The 11,902-nt window shown below is 40.5% G+C and overlaps 1 protein-coding gene across 2 annotated transcripts in view; it reads right to left on the reverse strand.

The window, feature by feature from the left end:
• Window positions 1-10,313, reverse strand: part of LOC129815658 (copine-9-like) — a 177,293-nt gene extending 166,980 nt beyond the window's left edge. The window contains exon 1 of one of the 2 annotated variants that reach the window (XM_055869654.1): window positions 9,945-10,313. In XM_055869654.1, coding sequence (XP_055725629.1) covers window positions 9,945-10,021 — 77 coding nt within the window. In that variant the 5' untranslated portion in view covers window positions 10,022-10,313. The remainder of the gene's footprint in view (window positions 1-9,944) is intronic. The other variant, XM_055869655.1, reaches the window with a different exon arrangement.
• Between the last annotated feature and the right edge of the window lie 1,589 nt (window positions 10,314-11,902).

An 11,902-nucleotide genomic window follows, 5' to 3' on the forward strand; every position in this document is an offset into this window, starting at 1 on the left:
AGGCTGACATACCTGTTTTTGATTAAAGGGAGAACACAAGCCATCACTGCTCTGAAGAGAGGAAAGAGTTTTTCTCTATGTAATGGGGTCAAAACTGAGAAGAGAAACACTACATGTTATGGTTGTGATTTATGTTTTGTTGTGTGCATGAACATAATAATAGGATTTCACCAAATATAAAACATAATTTATTTTACATAATACCTAATCCTTGTTCAATATAAATCTGGCATACAGGCATTCAGTTACTGTTCCATTGGAAGTTAGGTCACTTGTTTTAAACATTCTAAGCGAGTGTGGTATGATCGTCGGTGCCAGGCAAGCAGGTTACAGTATCTCAGAAACGGCCGCCCTCGTGGGCTTTTCACACACGATAGTGTCTAGAGTTAACAGAGAAAGGTGCAACAAACAAAAAGAACATCCAGTCAGTGGCAGTCCTGTGGGCAAAGGAGAATGGCAAGAATCGTGCAAGCTAACAGGCGGGCCACAATCGGCGCAGTACAACAGTGGTGATCAGAACGGCATCTCGGAACGCACAACTCGTCTGTCCTTGTCATGGATGGGCTATTGCAGCAGATGACCACACCGGGTTCTACTCCTATCAGCTAAAAACAAGAAGAAGCGGCTCCAATGGGCATGCGGTCACCAACACTGGACAATTGAGGACGCCGACGAATCCCGGTTTCTGTGGCGTCATGCTAATGGCAGAGTCAGGATTTGGCGTAAGAAGCATGAGTCCATGGCCTGGTGTCAACGATACAAGCTGGTGGCAGTGGTATGGGGAATGTTTTCCTGGCACGGGTTTTGTCCCTTGATACCAATTGAGGAACGTTTCCATGCCCGGAAGAATTCAGTCTGTTCCGGAGGCAAAGAAGGGGTTCAACCCATAACTAGATGGGTGTACCTAATAAACTGGCAACGGAGTGTGTGTATGTATCTCACATCTGTTGCTTTGTGGTAATGATGTTAGGGACAGTATAGGATGAATCAATAATTGTTTTCTTGCCGAAGAGTAAAATGTAATTTTGTAATGTCAGTCCTGGTTATATGTAAGAATCTCTTGTTGGAAGTAACTACATTATTATTTATATTATTTGTTAATTAAATAAATGAAGTTATGCAAGAATTTGTAATATATACAGTACCAGTCAAAAGTTTGGACACACCCATTCATTCAATGGTTTTTCTTTACTTTTACTATTTTCTACATTGTAGAATAATAGTGAAGACATCCAAGATATGTAATAACACATATGGAATCATGTAGTAATCAAAAAAGTGTTGAAAGTTGAAAGTGTTTATTTACCTCAATGGACTGTAAAGGAAATAACCCTACAAACTATCCCCCTCGTGCACTTAAGGAAAACACAAATATCATGGATATATTAGAACTAGTGGATATATGGAGGCTTAAATATAAACATGGCAGAGGCTCAATTAAGCTAGTCATCTTGACTACTTTCTTAGGTCATTCTCTCTGGCAACAAAAGATTAAAAAATAAAAAGTTTTGATAGGGGACAGAATGCAGTCAGACCATTAAATAATTGGCATATACATTACTCTTACAGAATTTCCAAGTGGGCAAGGTTTTTGGAAATGTAATCAATGCCTATTGGATGGCAAAGCCTCCAGTATTTATGCTGCAATAGTTTGTGTTGGGGGGCTTGGGTCAGTCTGTTATATCTGGAATATTTCTCCTGTCTTATCCATGTCTTGTGTGAATTTAAGTATGCTGTCTCTAATTCTCTCAGAAGACCTAAGCCCTAGGACCATGTCTCAGGACTACCTGGCCTGATGACTCCTTGCTGTCCCTAGTCCACCTGCTCATGCTGCTGCTCCAGTTTCAACTGTTCTGCCTGCGGCTATGGAACCTTGACCTGTTCACCGGACGTGCTACCTTTCCCAGACCTGCTGTTTTCAACTCTCTAGAGACAGCAGGAGCGGTAGAGATACTCTGAATGATCAGCTATGAAAAGCAAACTGACATTTACTCCTGAGGTGCTGACCTGTTGCACCCTCTACAACCACTGTGATTATTATTATTTGACCCTGCTGGTCATCTATGAACATTTGAACATCTTGGCCATGTTCTGTTATAATCTCCACCCGGCACAGCCAGAAGAGGACTGGCCACCCCTCATAGCCTGGTTCTTCTCTAGGTTTCTTCGTAGGTTCTGGCCTTTCTAGGGAGTTTTTCCCAGCCACTCTGCTTCTACACCTGCATTGCTTGCTGTTTGGGGTTTTAGGCTGGGTTTCTGTATAGCACGTTGTGACATCAGCTGATGTAAGAAGAGCTTTATAAATACATTTGATTGATTGATGATTGTTTATAAATTATTCTGTCTTGGTTAAAATCTGATTTATTCCGATATAACATAAGCACAGCAGATCCCCTTATTGTATGGGACACTTTTAAAATGTGCCTTTAGAGGCCATGCAATTCAATACTCATCTTTAAAACCGAAGTACTTCAGGTCAAAATACTTCCTATTAACAAAGGGAAATAGAGGGACTAACAGTATAGATAGAAAGAAAAAAGAAACTGTACCAGAAAGGCACCAAATAAGTTAGAAAGAAAAAAACAAAAATAACTTGATTTAGGAAAGATCAAGTGTAATACGTTATAAAAAATAAAGCAAACTGGATGGAATATGAAAATGAACCAAATTATATTTTAATCTTCAACATAGAAATGCTACCAAAAATAATTTACTGAAACTTGTTACAAATGGAGTCATCCATGATTCACCAAACAATATTTTGAAAAGAGGAAACAAAGTACTTTAAGCATATGTTTTAGTTTCAGTCTCCTCCATCTCCACTAACCGAAGTTAATTATGGATTTTTTTTCTATGAATAATATCAAATTAACAGCTGTACAGAAAGACTCATGTGGAGGACAAGTTACAGAGAAGGAATTTATTGATGCATTTAAAGCCTTTAAGTCCAGGAAAACATCAGGGCTGGATGGCATACCAGTTGAGATATATCAAATATTTGTTAATGTACTCAGAGGACCGTTATTAGCATGTTTTAACCACTCCTGTCATGTTCTGACCATAGTTCTTGTGTGTTTTACTTGTTTTAGTGTTGGTCAGGACGTGAGCTGGGTGGGCAATCTATGTTACGCCTCTGTCCGGAGCTGCCCCTCTGTCCTAAGCTACCTCTCTGTCCTAAGCTACCTCTCTGTCCTAAGCTACCTCTCTGTCATGAGCTGTCCCTCAGTCCGGAGGAGTTTCCTCAGTCTAGTGGGGACCTTTGTGAAGGTTCCTAGGCCAAGGTCGGCGGCGAGGGTCGCCACTCAAAGGACGCTAAGGAGGGGGACAAAGACAATGGAGGAGTGGGATCCTCGTCCAGCGCCGGAGCCGCCACCGCGGACAGATGCCCACCCAGACCCTCCCCTAGAGTTGTAGGTGGTGCGTTCGGAGTCCGCACCTCAGGAGGGGGGTACTGTCACGTTCTGACCATAGTTCTTTTGTGTTTTACTTGTTTTAGTGTTGGTCAGGACGTGAGCTGGGTGGGCATTCTATGTTGTGTGTCTAGTTTGTCTGTTTCTATGTTTGGCCTAATATGGTTCTCAATCAGAGGCAGGTATTTTGTGTTGTCTCTGATTGGGAATCATATTTAGGTGGCTTGTTTTGTGTTGGGGTTTGTGGGTGGGTGTTTCCTGTCTTTGTGTTCGTTTCACCAGAGAGGACTGTTTCGGTTTGCCACGTTTGTTATTTTTGTATTTTGTAAGTGTTCACGTTATCGTCTGTCATTAAATCATGTTGAGCACTAACTACGCCGCGTCTTGGTCCGATCCCTGCTTCAGACGAAGAGGAGGAAGGCTGCCGTTACAACTCCTAAAAAATTGCAGACTATCCAATACTCAAGGAGGTCTGATTTCACTATTACTGAAACAGGAACCAAGTGGTAAATTTAAAATATCTAGTCCATTTTAAAAATTGGAGGACCCTTTCAGTGTTGTGCATATATTTAAAAAAGGTTTTGTTGGATATTATTAATCAGAGTTTTTTTTATATGGGCGATACATTGGAGATAATATAAGATAATACTGGAAGAAAATAGAACACTATGAAAAATCTGGGAAACCAGGCCTGGTATTCATAGCTGACTTTGAAAAGGCTTTTGATACAACTGGAAGTTATACATACATGCCTGTAATATTTCCATTTTGGAGAATCTCTTATACAATGGCTTACAGTTATGTATAGTAACCCTAGGTGTATAGTAAATAATGGCCACTTCTCAGAAAGTATTAAAATGTCAAGAGGAGTAAAACAAGGTTGTCCACTGTCGGCATATCTATTTATTATGTCCATTGAAATGCTAGCTGTTAAAACCAGATCCAACAATAATTTCAAGCGGATAGAAATCCAGAGCTTAAAAACAAAGGTGTCATTGTACGCTGAGGATTCATGCTTTCTTTTTAATCCATATTTTGGATCCTTCCATAGCCTCATAGAGGATCTAGAAAATGTATTATTGGATCACAAACAAATACAACTTTTACATTACTCTGTAGTTTACCAATAAAATGGTCCGACAGGGAAGTAGACATACTAGGTATTCATATCCCAAAAAAGAGAAATTCTCACTACAATACATTTTTATAGAAAGCTAGCAAAAATAGATAAGATCTTGCTACCATGGATAGGAAAATACCTGTCTATTTGTAGTAAAATCACCTGATTAACTCTTTAGTCATATCCCAGTTTACCCATTTGCTTATGGCCCTGCCTATTTATACAATTAATATGAATTTGGAGGGCAGAATGTATTAAATATTACAGCATTAGACCTCTCACTAACGGCTGCAGTCACACAAAAGCTATACTTAAATCCAAACTGGTTTTCTAGCAGATTAGTAAGAATGTGTCACCCGTGTTCAAGAATGGTCTTTCTTTTCCTTTATTCAGATTACAACCTCTTACTTTTGGAATTGTGATACATAAAAAGTATACCAGTTTCATTTAAGGACCAAAAAAGTGACAGCTGTGCCATACAGGTTGAAAAATAGTTGGGAATAGATTTTTTTATGTACCCATTCCATGGCACATGGTTTATGAACTGTTACACAAATTGACGCCGGATTCAAAACGTAAGAGTTTTTCAATTTAAATGATTATAGAAAATTCTTGCAACCAATAGAATTTTATATATAAAAATATGTTGACACCCCTTCAAATGATTGGATTTGGTTATTTCAGCCACACCCATTGCTGACGCGTGTATTAAATTGAGCACACAACCATGCAATCTTTCAATGTGGCACTGTCATAGGATGCCACCTTTCCAACAAGTCAGTTCATTAAATTTCTTCCCTGCTAGAACCGGCACAGTCAACTGTCATTGTGAAGTAGAAACGTCTAGGAGCAACAACGGTTCAGTCGCGAAGTGGTAGGCCACACAAGCTCACAGAACGGTAACACCGAGTGCTGAAGCACGTAAAAATAGTTGGTCCTCAATTGCAACAATCACTACCGAGTTCCAAACTGCCTGTGGAAGCAACGTCAGCACAATAACTGTTCATTGGGAGCTTCATGAAATGGGTGTCCATGGCTGAGCAGTCGCACACAAGCCTAAGAACACCATGTGCAATGCCTAGCGTCGCCTGGAGTGGTGTAAAGCTCGCCGCCACTCTGGAGCAGTGGAAACGTGTTCTCTGGAATGATGAATCACGCTTTCCCATCTGGCAGTCCGACAGACAAATCTAGGTTTGGCAGAATCCAGGAGAATGCTACCTGCCCCAATGCATAGTGGCAACTGTAAAGTTTGGTGGAGTAATTGTCTGGAGCTGTTTTTCATGTTTTGGGCTAGGCCACTTCCAGTGAAGGGGAATCTTAATGCTACAGCATTCTAGATGATTCTGTGCTTCCAAATTTGTGGCAAAGGTTTGGGGAAGGCCCTTTACTGTTTAAGCATGACAATGCCCCCGTGAATAAAGCGAGGTCCATACAGAAATGGTTTGTCGGGATCAGTGTGGAAGAACTTGCCTGGCGTGCACAAAGCCCTGACCTCAACCCCATCCAACACCTTTGGGTTGAATTGGAACGCCAACTGCGAGCCAGGCCTAATCGCCATCAGTGCCCGACCTCACTAATGCTCATTGCTGAATGGAAGCAAGTCCCCACAGCAATGTTCAGACATCTAGTGGAAAGCCTTCCTAGAAGAATTGAGGCTGTTATAGCAGCAAAGGGGGGGACAAACTCAACCTTAATGCCCATGATTTTGTAATGAAGTTTTCAATGAGCAAGTGTCCACAAACTTTGTCATGTAGTGTATATGAGACGGAATCATTAAATCACTTATTTTTTTATACTGCCCATATGTAGCTTGTTTTTGGTTGCAGGTTCAGGAATGGCTGAAGAATTACCTGGAGGTAACTATGCAAATAGCACTGCTGGTTAATTGGGGGGAAAAAAAGAAAAGATAACTAATCTAAAATATACTGTGTCTGTAAAACATATATAGTATGTATAAACTGGAAGTAGAACCCTAAGTATTGTAGTCCATTTGTTTACTCCAATTAGGGGAGGGATGGTAGAGTTAGGGGGAAAAAAATAAAGGAAAACATATACACAAAATATATATTTACCCCCAAAAATATATGGGGGATTGGAAATGATGCGGATAATTAAATGGATAGAAGCCACAATCTATCTGTCATCTATCAAAGCTGATCTACCCCCCAAAAAATATTGAATTAACTGGCCAGACTATGGCCTGTTTGTTTTGATTATTCATGTATTTTCCTGAGTTTGGCTGTCAAGACCCTGTGGGTCTCTATGCGCCAAGTACTCTCTCATATTCACAGCTGATGCCCAGTTGCCATGGAGTGTGTTTCAGGGGGGAATTCACCCAACCCCATTCTGTCAGTGTCAGGCAGCGAAGACAATCCCCCTTTGCCACCCCCCGTCACCCTCTAGACCAGCCCTGTCTGTTCCATGGGCCGAGGTAGGCTGAAAATGCTAAACTCGACAAGTAATTTACATTTGTCACCCAAACAAGTTTGTTTAAAGGATGTTACTTTTGTAGGCTATTTCATTTCAATCTACACTTGCAGCCGAAGATGTAGCCTACTCTAATCTACATTTTTTTTTTTTACTGTTTTCAACTGGCAGGTAGCCTGGCGGGTAGGAGCATTGGGCCAGTAAACGAAAGGTTGTTGGATCGAATCCCCGAGCTGACAAGGTAAAAATCTGTCGTCTGCCACTCTGGTCCCCGGGTTTCATTTACGTGGATGTCAATTAAGATAGCCTCCCGCACCTCTCTGATTCAGAGAGGTTGGGTTAAATGTTGAAGACATATTTAAGTTGAATGCATTCAGCTGTACAACTGACTAGGTACAATTGAAGTCGGAAGTTTACATACACCTTAGCCAAATACATTTAAACTTAGTTTCACAATTTCTGACATTTAATCCTAGTAAAAATTCCCTGTCTTAGGTCAGTTAGGATCACCACTTTATTTTAAGAATGTGAAATGTCAGAATAATGGAAGAGTGAATGATTTATTTAAACTTTTATTTCTTTTATCACATTCCCAGTGGGTCAGACGTTTACATACACTCAATTAATATTTGTTATCATTGCCTTTAAATTGTTTAACTTGGGTCAAACGTTTTGGGTAGCTTTCCACAAGCTTCCCACAATAAGTTGGGTGAATTTTGGCCCATTCCTCCTGACAGAGCTGATGTAACTGAGTGATGTTTGTAGGCCTCCTTGCTCGCACACGCTTTTTCAGTTCTGCCAACAATTTTTCTATAGGATTGAGAACAGGGCTTTGTGATGGCCACTCCAATAACTTGACTGTTGTCCTTAAGCCATTTTGCCACAACTTTGGAAGTATGCTTGGGGTCATTGTCCATTTGGAAGACTCATTTGCGACCAAGCTTTAACTTCCTGACTGATGTCTTGAGATGTTGTTAAATATATCCACATAATTTTCTTTCCTCGTGATGCCATCTATTTTGTGAAGCACACCAGTCCCTCCTGCAGCAAAGCACCCCCACCACATGATGCTGCCACCCACGTGCTTCACGGTTGGGATGGTGTTCTTCGGCTTGCAAGCCTCCCCCTTTTTCCTCCATACATAACAATGGTCATTATGGCCAAACAGTTCAATTTTTGGTTCATCAGACCAGAGGACATTTCTCCAAAAAGTATGATCTTTGTCCCCATGTGCAATTGCAAACAGTAGTCTGGCTTTTTTATGGCGGTTTTGGAGCAGTGGCTTCTTCCTTGCTGAGCGGCCTTTCAGGTTATGTCGATATAGGACTCGTTTTACTGTGGATATAGATACTTTTGTACCTATTTCCTTCAGCATCTTCACAAGGTCCTTTGCTGTTGTTCTGGGATTGATTTGCACTTTTCGCATCAAAGTACGTTCATCTCTAGGAGACAGAATGTGTCTCCTTCCTGAGCGGTATGACGGCTGCGTGGTCCCATGGTTTTTATACGTGTGTGCTATTGTTTGTACAGATGAACGTGGTACCTTCAGGCATTTGGAAATTGCTCCCAAGGATGAACCAGACTTGTGGAGGTCTACAATTCTTTTCTGAGGTCTTGGCTGATTTCCCCATGATGTCAAGCAGAGACACTGAGGCTGAAGGTAGGCCTTGAAATACATCCACAGGTACACCTCTAATTGACTCGAATGATGTCAATTAGCGTATCAGAAGCTTCTAAAGCCATAACATAATTTTCTGGAATTTTCCAAGCTGTTTAAAGACACAGTCAACTTAGTGTATGTAAACCTTTGACCCACTGGAATTGTGATACAGTGAATTATAAGTGAAATAATCTGTCTGTAAACAATTGTTGGAAAAATTACTTGTCGTGCACAAAGTAGATGTCCTAACCAACTTGCCGAAACTATAGTTTGTTAACAAGAAATTTGTGGAGTGGTTGAAAAACGAGTTTTAATGACTCCAACCTAAGTGTATGTAAACTTCCGACATCAACTGTATTTCCCTTTAAGTGTCTGAAGAGACGTCATGACTTAATGTGATTGTATTTAAAAGGAACGTTTAGCCTGTGATTTAACCAACATCTAACGGGAAAAATATAGTTGTAAATAATGAAAGCAATGTAAAATATATATATAATGCTTTCATTATTTACTGCTCTATTTTTCCAGTTAGACGTTGGTTAAATCACAATCATAGGCTAAACATTAATTTTAAATACAATCCCACTTGTCTTGTTTGTTTTTTGTAAGTAGGCCTAAGTAACAACTAAATAAGGACCAAGGTGCACCAAGCTCAGTGCTCCAACAGGCTTTAATTAAGACAACTAGGCTGTATAGCGCCTACTTGTGTTTACCAGGTCAAACACTATGAATCAAGGCATTGGTTAGGACTCAATCTCGATTCCAGTGGTCATCTTGGACATGCAAAGTTTCACTGTGAAAATAAGTGATGAAGAAGTGCGCACGGCACTCCTGACCTCAATAAAATGTGAGCACCCACTCCTTCCTCTCACACACCCCGTCTAACGGATTTGAATGTGACATGAACATGGACGGTGGCGTATTAATATCCATAACCTATCCATGTGATCTGTGAGTTCGCCCGTTGGAGCTCTCTCGAAGCCACTCAGAATAAATACCGTTATGTTGCTCTACCCCCACGTAGCTCTACACCCACTGTTAATGCAAATTCCTTGCAAGCGTCCGAGTTTTGCGCAGAGATACAAAGACACTTATAGAGCTAAAATGTTTTGAAATTACGACTATTAGCCAAGAGATGTTTGAGGAAAGTACTAATTACCTGCAAAAGATAGATTCACAAGCATCTCCGTGCCAAATAAGATACGGGCTATATACAGCACTCATTCCCGTTGATAGTCTATCACCCTACAACATTATCAACAGCGTATATATATTATGTTTTATTCAATAATGACTATTGGATACGTTGTGATTATACTCGTCTTACCTGCACGAGACTGTAAGTTCAATTTTCGTCGCAGGTACTGTGGAGTTGAGCGGGTCGAAATCCCCAATTGTGGCCATGGTTAGGCTTTAGATCAGTTCCTCTTCAATGTGAACTTCTCAGCGATGTTCAGCCACTACTCTTGGCTGATATTTTTGTTTGAAAATATCTTCCCTTCACCTGGAAAAGAGACAAAGGCACCAAATAGCTGCGTTTGTTGACAAACGTCTTCAGAGTTGAGCGCGAGGTGCATACCTGTGGGTGAGACAGGTTGGGCAGCGCTCGAGACATTCCATGCATGGTGTGGTGGTGGAGGAGCGCGACAGAACGTAGTGCGCGTCACTGGAAAGCACTGACGGGTCCTTCGCTCCATATTTCTGTTTAGCCATCGGCAGGTGGAGGCAGAGACTGTCAGAAGTTGTTGGCAGCAGAATGTTGGATTTCAAGTTAATGCGGCATTAACGTGTGTGCCCTATGAAGCTCAACTGTGTATTTGTTTTCTTTTTAAAGAAGATAGTAAATAGGGGTGTGTGGTTAGGAACTGATAAGTAATCACGAATTTGTGATATTGTCCCACTATAAGTCACCAGTGGAGCTTCACAGTTAGGACAAAAGAGGAGGGGGGGGGGGGGGGTGGACCACCATAGAACATTTTTAAATAATAAATACACATTTAAAAAATGTTGGCTTGCCACATAGGCTGCTGTCACCAAATGATCAGAACCATATAATTAGATATAATTAATTATATCATTCCTTATAGACTAATCATAATGAATTATATGATCTCTGTGATTAAAACACTGGGTTTGCAGAGAATGTGAAAATCAGAATTATATGATCTCTGTGATTAAAACACTGGGTTTGCAGAGAATGTGAAAATCAGAATTATATGATCTCTGTGATTAAAACACTGGGTTTGCAGAGAATGTGAAAATCAGAACAGCCAGCAGAGCCAATCTACAGCCAGTGGCCTGTTTCTCTGCACATCTTTTAAAGTCTAAAATATAGCACCAATGACTCAGGGTAGAAATGATTGTACATACAAACAAACCTTTGTTTCTTCTTTATTCATAATTACCACCTGCAGATCAATTCACCTTTCTCAATGTAGCCTCACTTGCGACAATTAAAGAGCAACTTAAAAACATGATTAAAGAAAAACACGTCAATCTATTGACACAGACAATATAAGTAAAATTAGTGTGCAATGAAGCATTTCAGTAAAATCAAGAGGGGTACAAAAAAAAAAAAACATACTAAAAGTACTATATTAAACTAGTTTTAACATTTACATTTACATTTAAGTCATTTAGCAGACGCTCTTATCCAGAGCGACTTACAAATTGGAAAGTTCATACATATTCATCCTGGTCCCCCCGTGGGAATTGAACCCACAACCCTGGCGTTGCAAGCGCCATGCTCTACCAACTGAGCCACACGGGACCACGGGACCATCGCTTGAGGTGCTTGTGTAATTCTAAAAGGTAAGTGCCCAGTGTGAAGTGGGTGGTGTGGATCAACTGTAAACGATCTAGGGGCTTTAGGGCTGGCGGGCTGCCTATAGCCACCATCAGGGACCTATAGGAATAGAACCAAGTGCCACCAATGTATCCTACCATGGACATATTCAATATTTCTTTGGTATGATAAATCATATCAGAGTTGATTACTACAGGATATGATGGTAGTAAAACAATTAAAATCATAAAAAATAAAAAGTAAACATCTCTCAAATTCAGGTGGGAGGAAGGACCAATGGCACAGTGGTTTCCTTTTGATATTAAAGGATTGAACAAGTGAAAGCAACCAGGTAAGCTTCCAATGAAGTCTGGGTTTGGACGGTGTAGGCCGTCATTGTAAATACGAATGTTCTTAACCGACTTTCCTAGTTAAATAAAGGTTCAATAAAAAATACTTTTGGAAGATTGAATGAGACAGAGAATAGACAATTGAGGTAT

Source organism: Salvelinus fontinalis, chromosome 18 (assembly GCF_029448725.1).
Source record: "Salvelinus fontinalis isolate EN_2023a chromosome 18, ASM2944872v1, whole genome shotgun sequence".
NCBI lineage: Eukaryota > Metazoa > Chordata > Actinopteri > Salmoniformes > Salmonidae > Salvelinus > Salvelinus fontinalis.